The sequence below is a fragment of the Vanessa cardui genome, chromosome 13 (genome assembly GCF_905220365.1).
Source record: "Vanessa cardui chromosome 13, ilVanCard2.1, whole genome shotgun sequence".
NCBI classification, from domain to species: Eukaryota; Metazoa; Arthropoda; class Insecta; order Lepidoptera; family Nymphalidae; genus Vanessa; species Vanessa cardui.
The window spans coordinates 12,454,316-12,474,047 of NC_061135.1; the positions used below are offsets into that span (position 1 = coordinate 12,454,316).

Genomic DNA, 19,732 nt, shown 5'->3' on the forward strand with positions numbered 1-19,732 from the left:
TTACCGCCTAATGCATCAAAACTTTGAAATGTATAATTAAAAAATCACACTGTCATCTGGTATACAATTTTGGCTTTACTATTTGGTACAAAGTTGAGTGTTTCGAATACACAATTTCTGACTTACTTTTGAGTTGATTTCTTTATTAATTATTATTTTTAAGTAATTTAAATCGGGAGATTTATTTGAATACTCTTGAATATAAATTTAATAAAGAAGGTAATCTGATTGTTTATTTTATTTTATTAACTGATATTTAGCTCAGGATCCCTTTAAAAATTATCGTTAAAACGGCTAATCGTTTTTAAGGATAATAGAATTAACTCAATCGATATCAAGATATACTTTATTCGAGGAGGCCTTTACAAACATCTTCGTTATTTAACAAACTTTATTAAATTAATCTACCACAGATTCGGAACGTATTATAGATTCTACTGTGTACGAAAAATCGGCAAAAAAGCCAGTAGTAACCCTTAACACAACATTTTTCTGTTGTGTATGGTGTCATTTTCAGTAACCATAAAGACAATACATATTTTCTATCTTAGTTTGATGGTGGCTTTGTTATCAAAATCCTCGACTGGATATCGAAATTATTGTTAGGGCCTAAAAATCCCACTGCCTTGATAAGGCCTCCTCTCATTTTGAGGAACAGGTAAGAGCTGATTCCACAATGTTATTCAAATGCGAGTTGGAGAATACGTTTGTAGCTTATAGGTTCTCAACCAACCATATTTAGATAGGCATATTAATTAAGTATCATACCAATTTTACTTAAACTAACTAAGTTTTGTTAATGTGTTTTTTTAATTATTTTGATCATTAATTTTACCATTTTAGAATAGATATAGGATACTATGCGTTTACAATCTTGTTGATTTTGTTTTACTTTTAAATTTTAAAGCCCATTATTTAAAGTGGTCTCGAGTTTAAAGTACTCGAAGTGGAAATTCTTTTACAAGCGATTGCTATTAAAATTATAATAACACTAATAGTTTTATTTACGCATTTTTGGATCTGGAAAAGGTATACCGAAAATTGAACAACGGTGTATCTATTTTTGAGATAAGACTCTATCTTTATATTTCATTTAAAATGAATATCAATTGTTTTCTGTGCAAGGACAGGTAATATTTGAATGTCTATGTATATAGTCAATACATTTCAAGACACCGACCGTCGTTGCTAGCGGTGCCCACCGGGCGAACCAAGTTGCTCCAGGGAGCACCACTGATGCGCACGTTACGAACTCTCAATGCGATAGCAGACAGAGTTGATTTGTTTTGTTGCAGTATGAGTGAACTCACAATAATTGCTGCTTGGAATATAACATATACAATTTAGTATTATATAATTATTTTTATTTATTTTCACTCATATAATATTACATTTTTAAATATAAAATACAAACATATAAAATATATTTAAAAATATAAAATATAGAGGCCAACCAGTGGCGGGAACAGGGTCCAAGCCACCGGTGGTCAGGGCTCCAGAGAGAGGAACTTCCTCACAATACGAGCCGTGCCGAGGAGTACTGCCTTCTGCATCAGGTCCTTGATCCAGCTACCTAACGAGAGCTTCTTAAGGTGTTGGTCGAGGCTCTTGGCCATTAGGCCATTCGCTGAAACAACTATCGGCACAATAACTGCTGTATCCACATCCCACATGTCGACAACCTCGTGAGCTAAGTCAAGATATTTTATTTGTTTATCTTTCTCGGCCTTCACGAGATTCTCGTCATGAGAGATGGTGATGTCAACAATTATCGTGCGGCGCTCTGACCGATCTATCACCACTATATCAGGCTTGTTGGCGACAACAGTCCTGTCAGTGATTATAGATCGGTCCCAGTACAGTGTGATATGACCATTCTCGAGAACTGGGTCGGGCACATACCTGTAGTATGGTACCCCTGATACCACAAGACCGTATCGAAGTGCAAGTTGTTGATGGATAATCTTGGCCACTTGATTATGTCTGTGCAAATACTCTCCGTTAGCAAGACGAGAACAACCGGAAATAATATGTCTAAGGGATTCGCCCGGAGTGTGACACGCCCGACATATGTCCACCGTGCCATCCCTCACAATATACTTCCGGTAATTGTTCGTCATGATAACTTCGTCCATGATCGCACAGACAAAACCTTCGGTTTCACCAAATAGGTTACCGAACCGTAGCCAAGATACGGACGCCATAAAGTCCACATCGGGTCCATGAAGGGCCCGATAGAAGCGTCCGTGTAACTCCTTGCTCTTCCATACCTCCTTGCGGTTCTCAGTACTTAGTACTACAGGCTTGCGCCAGTTCTCTTTGCCTAAGGAGAGCGGAGTTAGCCCCTTGTCCATTATAACTACATCTCGGTGCATATCCAAGTCAGTGTGGAGGAAATACTCCCTGAGTTTGTATACCTCACGGTTATGTAGGGTCTTGGCATTTAAAAAGTCATGGCCACCATATCTCCATGGGATATACAATCTCATCACCGAAGACCAATATCAATATTATATATATTATAATATCAAGTATTATATATATATTATTATAACATGCATAGATGTTTTAAATTTGTTTTTTAAAGTGCTGTAATATCGAATTGGGTCACAATCCTGTAATGATATGTATACAGTGTGGCATTAAATAAATAAATTTCTAAACTACAATTTTACACGTTTGTCATTCTAGACAGTGACACATGACATTAATTTGTTGACGATATTCTTGAAAGATAATTTGGGCTATTTGTTGCAAATATTTATACGAATCAAACTTTTATTTATATTATATGGATATATAAAGCAATAAATATGGACCAGCCCAACTTGTTGGACATTGTTCCAGATCAACTATTCACAACGTATTATATTAACGATATAGATCAGGTACAAAAAAAACTACAATATGAAATTGAAAGGAAAAGAGAGGAGTTGCGGGCTATGGTTGGGTGAGAAATATATATAATAATTAAATAACATACTTTTTATTACATATAAAACAATTATTGATGAAATATATATATTAGGATATAAGGTTAGGTGTAGTTATAAGTTGATCAAGTTTTTATAAAAATCTATCGCACACATATTTTATCTTTTAGATACAAGTTATATGTGTATGATATTCTTCTAATTTCGATCTAATTCATTGCAAATTTCTTACATTATTATAATCGTTCATCATGTTATATATATAAGATGTCTTCTGATAAAAAAATTGTATATGTTTGACAGTATGTATAATAGTGGGAAAAAGGGTAACTATATTTTATTGTTTATATTTTTTATTACAGAGAAAGATATAGAGATCTTATTCATGCAGCTGACACAATAGAGGAAATGAAAGATACATCCAGAAGTACTTTAAATCATATAAATGATATGATGGTGGCTTGCAAGAGCCTGCACGATACACATTTAGTAGGTTTTAAGATAGACAAAAATTATATTCAGAGTCCGAGGTACATTTATTTAACATAATTAATCATTAATTAACAATCAAATAAAATTCAAATAAAGAAGATACTAAATTCACTTTCATATTTATTTTTGTTTATAACTTTCCTTCTGTTTGGTGGTTAATTCAAGCATTGCTAAGTAATCTTATTTGTCGTACTATGTGTAAGCTTTAATTTATTTAACATTAATAAGGCTTGTGAATATTTATGTTTTACTAAATTATTTATAGTTATTCCTGTATCTTAAATATTCCAATTAAATTGAATGAAAATTAATCTACACTTTTAATTAATATTTCAGTCATCAGGTAACCATAGACCCAGTACATACATTGTCAGTACAAATAAAATTATTAATGGAAATACCAGAAAGAATTTGGAAATGTATCAATGTCAATGATTTTGTTAAAGCTGCCCAACTTTTTATTATGGCTAGACATATTAATACAGGTATTTTTGTCATACTTTACAACAAATATTACTAAAAATTACAAACAAAATTATTAGACTCTTAGATTAGACGCTAAGTTTTCAGGTTTGCAACTCCATTTCGGTGGTAAAAATGTGAAGCCAGGAATGCAGTCATTACAAAGGGTGGTCCAACAACAGTGGTACTCAGTGTCCAATCTGAGTCGGACTATAGTTGATATGTGTGGGCAAAGATTGCAAGATGTTGATATTAGTGTTTCGGTATGAATATAATTTTTTAGACATAAAGTTTCAAATTTTCATAAATTTTTTTTTTTTAGATTTGGAAAATAGTCCTATCCTTACATACATATTCACAACTGTTTTGCTGGTTAGCTGGCCATTTTTCATCATCATCATCATCATCATCATCTTCTTGTTTTTCAATAAAAAAATAATCAGTGTGTAATAAGTTTATAGTATAAATGGTTACAAAACAAGATAAAAAATTAATTATGAAAAATTTACATGTAATAACAGCAAAACAGTTGTTAAGATGTGCACATAAAAATGAATTTTCATTATTAGGCTGGATTTTTGAATAGTTAAGATATTAAATACATTTCCAGGTTGCATGTTCCTGCCTCGTGGGTCTTTATTTACTGGACTCTCAAACCATGGTGCAACTTTTGAACACGCTCATAGGAGTCCATAGCAACAATAGTCTTAAATCAACGTTACAATTCGACCTCGCACAGATACTAGAAGGTGATGTCAAAGCACAGATTAAAAAGAAAATTGTCAATGGTGTCAAGATTGTTTTGAAGACAGTGGAACTTGTGTATGCTTGTTTTGTTGGTGAGTTTAATTAAAGAAAATTAATAAGGTTTTTTTGTTTTTATATCTAGTGGCTAAATAGACTATAGCACGGTTTTGAAGTTGCACATTGCAAATTGCACTTTCCTGGCTCATAAAGCACTCAGCGCTTTTGTTTTAACGCCTGCGCTTCAACGTGTTGCAATGACATTCCATCGGATTATAAATGAAAACGAGACAGCGGGAGAGAGAGAGATAGAGATAGAGAAGGGAGAGACGGAGAGAGAGAGAGGGAGGGGGAAGGTAGATACTGTGGCTGTCTTTACCGTGTCTTATAATTATTGTTACAGAAAATGAAGGAGGTGCCGTGTTAGAAAAACTCAATGAACTTTATCAAACAAACTCACAACCTTTGCTGGAACTAGTGCAGTACAGTGATCCAGCAGCTTTGAAACTATTGCCGACTGCCGTAACTAGTTACAGGTATGTGTACTGTGTGTATTTAATATTCTCACAAAGTTTGCATATAATTTTGGATAGAACTGAATTTCATGATTACATCATTTTTATCACAGATTATAAACATTTGATTCGTCTAACAAGAGGGCGAACCTTTGTTGCTAAAGAATGCTCTACTATAAATGGCGTGGAGCAATTAATTGGAATTATTTTTCAAATAATTAAAAAAAGTTTTCGTTTGATTTCAACTCTTGTCTTTTGATCATACTTCTCACCTTGAAGTTTTAGTTCATTAAAATAATTGAACCATGATAAAATCAGCTTTTTTTTTTATCACTACCAGCTTCTAATAAAATCGAAAACATTTTACCACATGTTATTGCCTCTAAACAGAAATGTATAGTAAGACACAAATTAGATGTAGCATCGGAAAATACAATCGAATGAAAATAAAACCGATTACTGCCGATTTAAACAACCAATAGAAATAGCTCCCTATCGCGCCATTCGACGCTATTCGTCGCTATAGATTCACGCGTCAGAGAAAGCAATTGCATGTAAATCGACGCGTCAAATTGACGGATATATTAGGTCATATGATATTACAAATTATTACGTTTGTACAAAGATCATATTCGCGTAAGAAATAAATATTGATGATTTGGGATACCGTACTTAATTCGGATGTGATCGGTTTTACGAATTTTGCCGATGCGACATCTAAGTTGTGTCGTACTATAATTGTTTTACACCGTTTTAGGTTATCATCAAATAAAGAATTACACCCATTAGCGAAAGACGACATAACAGGCTGCGTTCAAAAATGGAGCGTCTGGGTGAAGTCGTTCATAGATGAAAATGTTCAAGCGCTACTCCAGAACATCACGAGAGTGAAAGTATTGCAGGAAATAAGACAGGAGACATTTAAAATTGGTAATTATGACTTTATTATATTCATAAGGCTATAATATATAGTCAAGGTAGCGTAAAAAAAGGCTATAATATATATAACAAATACCTAGAATCAAAGTTCAAAGATAAACTAAAACTGAACGAAACTACAGTGAACTCCCGGTAATCTGATCTGAGTACCCTACTGTCTAATAATAGAAATATAATAATAACACCCTGTAAATTTCCCACTGCTGGGCAAAAGCCTCCTCTCCCGTTGAGGAGAAGGTTATGAGCATATTCTGCTCCAATGCAGATTGTTGGATTCAGATGTGGTTGATAATTCTTAAAATTACAGACATGCAGGTTTCCAGGTCGAGATGAATTATAAAGACAAATTAAGCACATGAAAATTCAGTGGTGCTTTTTCCAGCCATCTTGGCTCAATTCAAATGATAACATTATTATAGAGTCGAGATGGCCCAGTGGTTAGAACGCGTGCATCTTAACCGATGATTGCGGGTTCAATCCCAGGCAAGCACCGCTGATTCAAGTGCTTAATTTGTATTTAAAATTCATCTCGTGCTCAGCGGTGATGGAAAACATCGTGAGGAAACCTGCATGTGACAAATTTCATAGAAATTCTGCCACATGTGTATTCTGACAACCCGCATTGGAACAGCGTGGTGGAATATGTTCCAAACCTTCTCCTCAAAGGAAGAGGAGGCCTTTAGCCCAGCAGTGGGAATTTACAGGCTGTTGATGTTGATGTTGATTGTATTCTAGAATCACCACCGAATTGGAGCTCAATATGTCAGTCATTAGACATACCGGAAGTGCACGTGTGGCGTCACTACTTCCAACCGCTGCTAACGTCCCGCGTCAAGGCGATCATAGACAATCGATGGCAGAAAATCTACGACGCATTCAAGACTCAGCTATTGGTCGACCTGACCAAGGTGTCTTCAGACAGTGAGGTGGAGAAGGAGGCTGATATAAATTGGTTCGTCTGGAAGGACTTAATCGGAGAGACTGTCATTGAGTCGAGAAATGAGGTTGTTAAAGTTATGAATGGATTGATGAAAGGTTAGTAATAACACTATATTTAAAACTAGCTTTATACCTAAAATATTTTTTCTGTTGGTAAGTGGTCACCATCACCCATAGACAATGACGCTGTAAGAAATATTAACTATTCCTTACATCGTCAATGCACCACCAGCCTTGGGAAGTAAGATGCAATGTCCGTTGTGCCTGTAGTTACACTGGCTCACTCACCATTCAAACCGGAATGCAACAATACTGCGTATTGTTGTTTAGCGGTAGAATATCTGATGAGTGGGTGGTACCTACCCAAGCGGGCTTGCACAAAGCCCTACCACCAAGTAAAGAGAAGAAGAGAAAAAGAGAGAAATAGAATTATCAGTATAGTATCACTATAAGAGGTATTTTGCTGTAAACATATCATTAACAATGAATTTTATACCTTTATTTTCCAATTTTTAGAATACCTAGGGTTATTGTGAGGTTGTTAGGCTATTGTCTACACTGGTAAACGGATGATCTTCGCCCAGTACATTAGTGTCGATTTTCGTGGAAGAAAAACTTTCGATTACTTCCAAGCAACATATATCATTAAGTTAAAACAAACTACAGTTTTTTATCGAAAAATATTGTTTAAAGGTATGTCCCGTCAAGATCGCGGCTTGACGCCAAACTTGGAGAAACTCTGCCAAAGCTTAGATGATGAACTGCAGAAGCTTTTAGAAGATCTCAAGGAATATCTGTACAAAGATAGAAAGGTAACGAAGGATAAGCTTTACGTGTACGACGAGGAAGAAGATATAGATCAAGTATATATTGATAGTGAAGAAATCGAAGAGTATTTAAGACAAACATCAGATAAATACATACAAAGGTACTATCGATTTTACTGGACTGGCCTAATGGTATTTATGGCCCGGGTCTAACATCATATCAGCTAATTAAGCAATGCACGTAAACTTTTAACTGCCAACACTATTTTATATAAAAAAATACTATTAATTATATACATATAAAATTTTACCCTATATACATATATGGAAATAAATTGGATGAGAGATATGTATAGTACGACACAAATTAGATGTAGCATCGGAAAATGCAATGGAATGAAAATAAAACCGATTACTGCCGATTTACACAACCAATAGAAATAGCTCCCTAACGCGCCATTCGACGCTATTCGTCGCTATAGATTCGCGCGTCAGACAAAGCAAGTGCATGTAAATCGACGCGTCAAATTGACGAATATATTATCAATGGTCATATGATATTACAAGTTATTACGTTTGTGTAAAGATCATATTCGCATGAGAAATAAATTTTGATAATTTGGGATAGCGTACTCAATTCGGATGTGATCGGTTTTACGAATTTTGCCGATGCGACATCTAAGTTGTGTCGAACTATAGCTAGCTGTTTATTCCGAACTGACAGCTTTTGCCTATATGACGTCACACTGGTAGTTGATGTTTTAGGTCACGTGATATATAGATTAAAGCAAAGACGTTTTTTTAATATAATAAAACAAAAATATGTTCTATAATTAAAAATGTCAATATTTAAGTATGTTCCTAAATACATTTTATTTTTTATCAAATTTCATATATATTTTGCACTACCGAAAGTACTCGACTCGAGAAAGCATTTTGTATGAATTTTCTTTCTATACTACTGTAATATTATAATACCACTAAATCAGTAATATACTATTTACAGCATGTTGCAGTACATAAAGGCGTGTTTTGAAGAACAAACTCTTCAATCAACCGAATTACAAAGGAAAACAACCGCCATATATACAGCGAGATTCGTGCAAGCGATAACAGCTCTTATGCACAACTTGCGCAAGTGCTATATTAACGAGGAGCAGAGAATTGGACTGAGTGTCAACGAGGCTGCTATAAAGAGTTGGAATGATATCTGTCTAGTACTGAAGCAGAATTGTCTATTTTGTTGGGGGAAATGGCTAAATATAGTCAATGGAAAAGTTCGAGAGTTGACTCAAGACCTGCCTCAAGAGTTTACCCTGGAAGCTAATATTGACTATTTAATGATGGTAAGTAAATGACGGTTTGGAGTTATTTCCACCAACCAGTGGTAGATTTTTATCGACGATAAATACACATGAAAATTGATAGGTTAATATTGGAAATACAAACAACGTAACGATGATAAAGGATTCTATTCTTTTGACGGCATATTCGAGAACGTTCCAGAAAACGAGTAAAGTAGGACAAACAATAAAGAAAAAATCTATTCTGCCAATAATCATTATTAAAGATATATGTAAATTAGAAATGACATTTTGTGAGACCTAATACATGTTTTTACACATTTTTTGTCCTAACATATAGTTTTTACACAAGTATCAGTTAGGAACCGCTTGTTCTAACAACTAGGTAATTTTGGCTTTCGACTTCTATATTTTCGTCTATATAAATAGAATAAACATCACATATTAAAAATATTGTCTAAATTTAGTCTTTGTTCATACTTGAATTCAATAAACACTTTTTGTAAAAACCTTTTAGGCGTTTTGGCTTCAATTTAATTTTAAAGGTTATGTGATAATTAAATATGAGCAATGGTTGGTTTTAGCAATGGGATACAATTAAAATAGAAGAAAAGGATGAGGAGGGGAATGCTATCGAATCCACAATCAAAGTGCCGGCTTGTCCATCGCTAAAACTACAAGAATATCTATACGCAGTCAGTCGGATACTGGACGAAGTTGTCCCACATACTTTACCATCAGAAATACACACAGCGTTCATAGAAAACACTATCTCCATCACGCTTGCACATTACAACAAAGTCATAAGAGAGAAAGAGACGGATATAAATCAGAGATGTGCGCTTCAATTGTTGATGGACGTGAGGCATTTGACTTTGTTAATGGTTCCGAGGGAGAATAAGAGTGCAGTGGAGCTGTCGCACGATATTTGTGAATTTTTGAGACAGAAGATTGATCCGTTTGATTATGATGTCTTTTATCCGTATATACAGACTAATTTGAAGAGATCGGTTCAGAGAGTTCAGGTTAGTGGATTAGTTGAATTAGTGTACCAATCGACTCATAGTTCTTGGTGGTAGGGCTTTGTGCAAGCCCGTCTGGGTAGGTACCACACACTAATCAGATATTCTACCGCGAAACAACAGTACTTAGTATTATTGTGTTCCGGTTTGAAGGATGAATGAGCCAGTGTAACTACAAGCACAAGGGACATAACAACTTAGTTCCCAAGGTTGGGTGACTCATTGGCGATGTAAGGAATGGTTAATGTTGTCTGCGTCTTACAGCGCCATTGTGTATGGACTGTGATGGCCACTTGCCTTAAGGCCCATTATGCTCACCCCTACACTCACACATACTCACACCTGCAGCATAAAAATATGTTATCGTTAGATACTGATAACAACTTTGTCATTTTCACTCTTGTAGCTGGAATAGGAACAGTTATATTTGCAGGCGTCTGCGGTGTATATCAATTGTTTATCAGATCTTATAAATTTTCTTATTAAAATTTCAGGTATTATTTATTTATTTACGAACTTTATTTCACAAGACAAATCACGTAATGACTTATGTTTTAATTTCAGACCCTTCTAGGCAGCTTGATCCTCCATCATGGCCAACTAACCGGTATAATCGGGACAAAACCGATTCTATCCGGAGGGACGGGAGACAAGGCGGCCAGTCTGCTGGCTTCGGCGGACACGCACTGGTTCTCCATACTGCCGGTGGCGACGCCCGCCAGCGTGCATAAGAAGCAAGAGAAAACCGTAAGTTTTTTTTACTTAGTGGTAGGGCTTTGTGCAAGCCCGTCTGGGTAGGTACCACCCACTCATCAGTTATTCCACCACCAAATAACAGTACTCAGTATTGTTGCGTTCCGGTTTGAAGGGTGAGTGAGCCAGTGTAACTACAGGCACAAGGGACATAACATCTTAGTTCCCAAGGTTGGTGGCACATTGACAATGTAAAGAATAGTTGATATTTCTTACAGCGTCTTTGTCTATGGGTGATGGCGACCACTTACCATCAGGTGGCCCATATGCTCGTCCACCAACCTATGCCTAAGAAAAAAAAACAATCGTCTATTTTAGTTCTTCATACGGATCATTAGCTATTGCGTCAATAATTAGATGTGATTTTTTTTATATTTATTTGTTATCGTATAATTTATATGCAATTTATCAAAGTAGCGGTCATTTTCACCGAAATGTTTTTGTAGATATTTTTGTGGATTAAGAAGGGCTTAAAATTTAAGTCAATTTATTTTATTAAATGTTTTGAGACTGGTCAAATTAACGAAAGGATCTAAACCCTAAGGATTTTCTGTTAGCCTAAGTTTTAGTGAATCTATTATTGGCATTCATTGTACCATTTGTTTGGTACTGAATATAATTTTGTCATTTTCAAAACAAAATGACATATGTTTATACTTTCAAATTGGAATTATATACAAGAGAAGCTAATGTTTATATCGATTCTCTTTGATTTGTTATGGGTGATGTGACGCAATAATTTTAAATTTGACAGCATTTTAACAGCTGATTCGTGTGACATTGATGTTTTTTTTTCTAAATTTTATTACGATTCGACGTCCACTGACATTTGCAAGTACCGTTAGCAACAAAACCGGAATTATTAATTTATTTTTATAATGTTATCATAAAATGTCGTAGATCATCAGAAAAAAACATTATAACCTCAATTGAGATAAATATATAAGAATAAAAATATTATTTATAATACTTATAATCTGTTTTTAGAACGATACATCGTTTGATATCTACACTCTCTGAATATATGGTAAATGTGAGTAGTGGTTTGACCCGCTAACAGTGTTATGATTAGATTTTCACTAAAAATATTCCTTTCATAATAAAATTAATCAAAAATTAATTCTTGACAGATCAGAATACGGGACCTGTGAGTCCAGTTGTTAGAAATGTCTATTATTTTACTAACGGTATATAATTAGTTGTCAATACGAATTTAATTTATGAATTATATTTATATGTATGTATTAATATTATTCATTATTCAAACGGAACTGTAACACATTTTCGAATTGTTGAGCCTCAGCTTCTGATAAAATATATTTAGAAGTTTTGTTTGAATTAAAGTTAGTGATTTAATGGCACGAGTTTCTTTATGTACATTTTGTAACAACAATATAGTTTAACAACTTGTTTTGGTTCATGCATGCATAATATAGTAGAGGAATACAAATAATTTTATAGGTTCCTAAAGTGATGTCCCAAATAAACATTTTTTTATCTTACCCTGAATTGACTCAAAAACGTTTGAAAGTTGTGTGTAAAGGCATTCTGTAGTAGGTTTAGTATCAGCATTGCATCCGTGCGAAGCCGAGGTGAGTCTCTAGGTTTATAGCATAGTTTAACGCATAGGACAGTTCGCTGTGACCGCCTATTTCCAACACAAGATCTGAAATTATCAAACAAGTCCGATTGTATTTTGTTGGTTAACAAATTTTAGAGATGGCGTGTAAAATACACAAAAGCTCGTATGTTTATCTTGAGTGATTATTAAACCTGTGATGTATATGATTCTCACTGTTTAGTATAATCTATGTAATTAGGGAAAGGTTTTAAAATATCGATGAAGGAAGATATCGTGAGGAAACCTGAATCTGTTTAATTTCAAAGATATTCTGTCACTTGTGTATTCCACCAACCCGCATTGAAACAGTGTGGTGAAATATTTTCCAAACCTTTTCCTCAAAGAGAGAGGAGGCCTTAGCCCAGCAGTAGGAAATTTTGCGGGCTGTTGTTGTTGTTTGTTTTGATATAAAATCGTAAATTTTTTATAAATATTTATGTTTGATCAAGTCGTCGTTCAGAGTGATTGTTTGTGTGACGAGTATCAGACAAATTTGACGTACAGAAACTCAAACTTAACCTTGAAAATTCGTATCGATAAGACTATAACTATTGCGCTTTACAGGTTAAGAAGAAACCCGTCTCAGCAAGTCCGAATAAATCCAGATCAGATATTTCCGACCTGATGTCCAGTTCGTTGCCAATAAACTTCGCGAATGCGAGATCGGGGGCGGCATCATTCTTTAACTCCATGACCTCTGATTGGTTCAGCGGCTAAATTTATATTATAAATAGAATTATATATTATGTTTAATGATAATTACGTTAATTGTATTTTAAAATGTTATTTGTAAATAAATATTTAATTAAAAATTTTAATAATTGGTTATTTTTTTTATTTCCATCTGACATGGTTGCCTATTCCAATGAAAGTAGGGAAAAAAGATAAACAAACAAACTTAGCTTTACGTATTTCATGCGATTTACTAATAACTCGCCTGTGATGTGCTCTATTAATAGTTTATAATTAATATATCTTTGTTCATAAAACAACTATGGCACTTTTCCACTTATCTTCACATTAATTTCACATAAATTCACTTACAAAATTCCGATAACAGTTTTGTCAATATTAAAAACGACACTTTTTCGAAAATCCATAGTGAATATCAGAGATTAACCAAGCTCTAGATGACAATATGGACCAATGATCACGCGTTATTTTGTGTAAACTGTTGTTTATTTGGCGTTGGAATATATGGCGAAACGCTTTATATATGGGTATAAAAAGTTTATTATTTTTCTTGAACATAGTCTGCGTACAACAAATTGTATTCCATTTCATTTTTCGTGCTATTTATAAATTCGTTTAGTATGTGCAACGACCTGGACATAGAACAGACTAGCTGGAATACATTGGGTTTAGTTCTAACATATAAATTGTACAATTATAAACAGGGCTGTCTTTAATTCTATTGGAGGCCCTTGGCATATTATATACGCATATATAATAAGATACCGGAAAATATAATCAATTTACCATTCTCACAATTTAAAAAGATTATTAAGACTAAATTAATAAATAAATCATATTATTCATTAAAAGAGTACTTTTTAGAAAGAAACACCTGGAGTTAGGCTCGGGTTCCATCATAGGACAGTAATTACTGTAAATTGCACATTTACAACAGAATTGTAATTTGTAAAACTGTTTATTTAAAAAGAGCAACTATATGAGTTTCTTGCCGTTTCTTCAGCTAGAAGCTGCTTTCCGAAACGTTGGTAGTATTTAATTGTTGACGATTCAAAAACGCTTCATTGTGAAGTTTACTTCAATAAAATTGATTTGATTTGATTTGACAAGCAACCCAAATAAAATATAATAGTATTTTTTAAGAAATTTAATAGTCAATTTAATACATAAATAACATCTAAGTATATTAATATTCTTAAACAGTATCACCCTTTTTCACTTCACCAGCTCTTCGTGTTAAGACTCTGAAGTTGTCGTAACCTTCATAACCGCCGAGGTAATTACTGTTGTAGCCGGAGTAAGGACGGTCATAACTTGGTCGGTACTGGTAGCCAGGCCGGTAGCCGGGGTACCCAGTGCTGCCGCCGGGGTAACCGGTGCTGCCACCGGGGTAATTGTAGCTGGGACGGTAGTCATAGCCAGAACCGGGCCTGTAGCCGGGACGGTAGCCTGGAAACATTAATGCTGTTAATATATGGATTTATTGTGAATATGAAATAAATAAAAATTATTGATTTTGATGTTTTATTTGAATATTATTATTTTGTTTGAAACTTCTAGGTTTGTAGTATCATAACTTCAAAAATCATTTCAGAAAAGTATCCTAATTGAAAGGCATTCATTGTGTTACTTTTTTGAAATGAGCAGATCATTTTGAGTGAATGATGACCACCTGATGTTTAGTCACCATAGCCCATGAACATCCGTATTGTAACAAGTTGTAATAGCTGGATAAGATCAATAATAAGAGCATGAATAAGATCAAATTACTAAGCCGCCATCGACCTTGAAAATTAAGATGTTAAGTTCCTTGCGCCTGTATTATTACTGGCTCACTTTCACCCTACTAACCGGAACAAAACAATACTCAGTATTGCTATAAGTTGTAGAATATTTGTTAAGCGGTTACCTGCTCAAGAGCTTGCACTAAACCCTATTATAAAGAAGTTTAGGAAGACTTAAAATTACGGTAGTACATTTTTTTCAGCCCTTTTTTACATACCGTAAAATACCTTTGAAAATGACATGTTAAGCAAACCATGGTAATTAAAACCTACCTCCATAACCCTGGTATCCCGATCCGTAACCGCCATATCCGGGATACCCGTTATAACCGCCTGGGATAAAAAATGGTATATTACAAACTTCTTGAAACAGGCATCAAAATCTACTCGTATGCTTCTTACCACACATGTATATTTATTATTATATCTTTACAAATTTTCTGTACAATTAATAGTTTGGGAGATATAGTTAAAAGTATGTTTCTACCCCTTTTTTCGAGATGGCGGGTGGGGACAAACTTGGGGTTAAGGTTGTATTGACCCACAAAAAATATTGTGTACTCTAGAAAATGTTCAGTCAATGTAACATTTCAATGGAATAATTTATTTGTTTTAATCAACTCAGTGAAAATAAACAAAATTGATTTTAAAGTCAATCAAATTTATAGCGACGGAGTTTGATAATTAATTCATTTTATCAATTATAACAATTACTATTTATGTACTGAACATGGTTTTAAATTTATAAATGTTTAATATTATATTCTAGCTTAATTATAGGTGGTAAATAAAATTATTAATGAGTGAAAATACCTCCATAGCCCGATGACTGGCCAGGGTAACTGCCATATCCGTTGCCATAGCCGCTGCCATAGCCGCTGCCATATCCGCTGCCATATCCGCTGCCATATCCGCTGCCATATCCACTGCCATAATTCCCGCCATATCCGCTGTTATATCCATCATAACCAGGTCTTAACAGCCCGTAACCGCCCGTGCCTCGTCTTGAGTACCCAGAGTCACTCGACTCCAGCAGGCGCTGACTTGTCGCTATGCCCACAGAGCATAACAACAATATAATATTCTAAAAAAAATATAAAATATATTAGTATATACTCTTACTTCATTACATAGTCAAATAAACTTAGATCTTTGAAATGACGCGACGGATATTGATGTGGTTCTTTTTAATCGATAGAGTGATTGTGAGGAAGGTTTTCGTATGTAATACATAGACAATATAGTAAATAATTAATAGACACTGATCATTAATTTTAGAAGTTTATAATGTGATGTCGTAAATAAACAAATTCTTTAGTAGGCATATTTTGTATCGGTATTACATCCGTGCGGGGACATGGTTGCTACTTGCTAGTTTAAATATAAAAACACTGGCATATTGGCATTAGACATTAACGTAGAAGAAATATTCTGTAATAGCCCTTGTACCTGTAGTTATAAGCGAAACACAACAATAATGAAAATTACCGCTTGGCGTTAGTACACAGTCGGTTTCTTCTGATGAGTGGTACCAACCCATCTGGGTTTGTGCAACCCATCGAATTACTTCGGTTTCCATTGGTTTGTGCAACCCATGGAATTACTTGCAGGGCTTTGTGCAACCCATCTGGGTTGCACAAAGCCCTGCAAGTAATTCCGTTGTAATACAACGGGAATATTCTTTCAAGTATTGCACACATGCGTAGTTGCTATTTTTATTAATACCTAAACTTATTAATGAAGTCTATACTACGTAATGTACATAAGTATTCATAGAAATTTTATTGACTTTACAGATTGTTATATTTTTAATTATTAAGTTTGCTAGAGATTTTTATGTGTCATTATTACATATATATACAATCACATACATATGTAAAATAATTTTAAAGTAAACATAAACGATTATTTAGAAAAAGAGAAAATAAATTTAAAATTATAAATATTAAACTTACCTTACCTATATTTCACACATATATATATGTGATATATATATTATTATTATATATATATAATATTAAATCTTTACACGCGAAACAAGGAATTTATTACCCTGATATACAAATGCAAAATTTGTAAACGCAGTAAGCTTTAATAGTGCGCAAGCTTCCGCTGGAATGCATTGTGTGAACATTTGCGAAGCGTTAAAAGTAATGGCTGAATATATCTCAGAATGTCTTCGAAGGCTATATTTTTCTCACGTTTTTGCCGCAGATATAAATAGAGCGAATATTTATCGCGATTCAAAAACAAAGGAATGAAATCGTATTGGACGTATGCACTTCGATTTTAAATATATATTCAACTAGCGCTACCCGCCCCGGCTTCACACAATACTGATACTAAATATACTACAGAATTTGTTTATTCACGACATCACATTACAATCTTTTAAAATTGTCAGTGTTCCTTTACTATATTGTCCATGTATTATATACAAAATCCACCCTCTAGAATCAGTCTATCTATTTAAAAAAACTGCATCAAAATCCGTTGTGTAGTTTTAAAGATTTAAGCGTACAAAGGGACATAAGGACAGAGAAAGCGACTTTGTTTTTATTATGTGATGATGCTTCGCGATGAAGGTATTTTATGATTTCGAATAATTAATAATTATTTGAGCCGTAATGTTCAGTGGTTAGAAGACGTGAATCTTGAACAATGATTCTCAGTTCAAACTTGGACAGACTAGTATTATATACTCAATTTGTTTATAATTCGTTTGCGTTCGCCTTTAAAGAGTTATGACGTAGTGAGGAAACCTGCTTATGGCATATGAAAATTAGCAATGTGAATCCATCTACTCTCATCGACCAGCGTAGTGTAATAAACCCAAATCTTCAAAAAGAGAACCCCTAACCAAGCAACAACAACTAACAGTGATCTTTATCATTTAAATAATCGTGAAGAAATACATATATACAAGGAAATATATCGTGAGGAAACCCGCATGTGACCAATTCCATAGAAATTCTGCCACATGTGTATTGAGCCAACCGACATTGGAACAGCGTGGTGGAATATGTTCCAAACCTTCTCCTCAAAAAAAGGAGAGGAGGCCTCAGCCCAGTAGTGGGAAATTTACAGACTGTTGTTGTTTATAATTTAAATGGAAAAAAGAACTTTACCTTAAATTATCGTTATTACCTACAAATTGCGGCCTACCAAAATTATATTTGACCTTTGACTAAATCATAAAATTAAACAATGACCATAAGTAAAAAAAAAACTTAAACATAAGTAAAAACCTAAAAAGAATGAATGCAAATAGTTTGTATATATAAATAAACAGTTGAAATGTAAACCAATCACATCACTTCACAATAGAGAATAATTCATAAACTCACCGTAATAAACATTTTTTATTTTTTTTAATTTGGCAATACCGTACGCGTTGTATCAGTGCACGAATGATATTAAAGTTTTGTCATCAGAAGTTCGCATTTATAAGGCTAGTGTATACTGTTCAAGACCGTGTGGTTTTTACGCATCTACTCCAGCGCATAATTACTTCGTATCATTGTTAATAAAAATAAAACGCAGGATTCTTTTGTCTGTTTGTTTGTAAAAAAATGAAAAAAATAATAATAATTTACTACGGGTCTGGATTGCTTGTTTTTTATGAATGTCGAAATATGTAAATTTGTATTCGAAACGTCTATTTAGGTGTCTTTGCAATTATTTTAAATTCCCTTTTCTATAATAATTTAATTTATTTATTTTTAGAGAGCGATTCAAAGGAAATGGGTTTTAAACCAAAAACTTTAAACCTCTTTCCTCAAAAGCATCATTTTGGCGCTTCAGCCCTTCTTCCTTCCCATTGACGATATAAATATAGTTAGCCGAAGAATTTGTTTTATGTACTTAATCTCAGGATCAAAATGACAGATGTGTAATCTGACTGAATTAAAAATATTTTGGTAGATATACCTACTATTTAGTAAGAAATAGTATGTTACGTTACGCTACGGTATAGCACGGGTGAAATTGAGCTATATAACTATGTTTCAAAGCTATGCTATGTTGAATGTATTCAAGTTTTAGTTACTCAACTGAATTGTTATGGATCAACGACAAATTCTGCACATTAAAAGAACAGGGGTTAAGGGATATAACCTACCTTAGGTTATATTAAAGGATATAACCTAGCTTAGGTTAGATCCTTTAATCCCTGTTCTTTTAATCTTCCTGCCCGCCTAGCACGCGGCTGGAGTAGCGGGCAGAAGCTAGTGTGACATAAATGTCGCAGCCTCAGAGTATTTTTTAAAGAAAATTCTAATATGACGTAAATAATGAGGCCAGTAATTGAGGAAACGTATCTATGAAGGGAAGTGTCTAATTAGACGATATTTGATACTCTCTGGCGCGGCATTCGTTGTATATTATTCGTGTATAAATAATAATTTAAGAATACAGAAATATTGTTATAATTATTTAAATATTTACTTACAAAAATTCGATCAGTATATTAAACGCAATAGTATAAGTAAAGGCGGGTTTATCATGCAAAAGCGATCCCTTGGCGCTCGCTGTAGAGGCGGAAAGGATACCGCTGGGTTTTTTAGTGGATATTCTGGTGTACCGGGGCGCACTCGTCGTCTAGGGGAAAGGTGACACCCACATACCTTCATAGGAACCCCAAGTGGGGAAAACGTGCAACGCGTTTATCCATGTGATAAAAAAAAGGTTCTCGATTCGCCAGAACCGTAAGTTAAATTTAATTTTTATTTCATTTACTACATTTATACATAAATATACGTCCAA

General features: G+C 34.1%; 2 protein-coding genes across 3 annotated transcripts; one reads left to right on the plus strand and one right to left on the minus strand.

Moving 5' to 3' along the window:
- Positions 1 to 2,702: 2,702 nt before the first annotated feature.
- Positions 2,703 to 13,246, plus strand: LOC124534690 (conserved oligomeric Golgi complex subunit 1). The gene is made up of 13 exons (XM_047110670.1): positions 2,703 to 2,950; positions 3,296 to 3,463; positions 3,762 to 3,910; positions 3,996 to 4,150; positions 4,498 to 4,726; positions 5,035 to 5,167; positions 5,904 to 6,076; positions 6,821 to 7,120; positions 7,718 to 7,952; positions 8,798 to 9,137; positions 9,680 to 10,120; positions 10,682 to 10,864; positions 13,056 to 13,246. Exons 1-13 carry the CDS (start codon positions 2,814 to 2,816, stop codon positions 13,206 to 13,208), a joined length of 2,796 nt encoding a protein of 931 aa, XP_046966626.1. The 5' UTR covers positions 2,703 to 2,813; the 3' UTR covers positions 13,209 to 13,246.
- Positions 13,247 to 14,316: 1,070 nt separating this feature from the next.
- On the minus strand, positions 14,317 to 18,403 carry LOC124534704 (keratin-associated protein 21-1-like). Of its 2 annotated transcripts, XM_047110688.1 has the most exons (4): positions 18,316 to 18,403; positions 15,782 to 16,052; positions 15,242 to 15,301; positions 14,317 to 14,633 (listed from the first exon to the last, which is right to left on the minus strand). In XM_047110688.1, the coding sequence occupies exons 1-4, from the start codon at positions 18,325 to 18,327 to the stop codon at positions 14,380 to 14,382; spliced, it is 597 nt and encodes a 198-aa protein (XP_046966644.1). In that variant the 5' UTR covers positions 18,328 to 18,403; the 3' UTR covers positions 14,317 to 14,379. The 2 variants fall into 2 exon arrangements, with proteins under 2 accessions (XP_046966644.1, XP_046966645.1); XM_047110689.1 differs by lacking the exon at positions 15,242 to 15,301.
- Between the last annotated feature and the right edge of the window lie 1,329 nt (positions 18,404 to 19,732).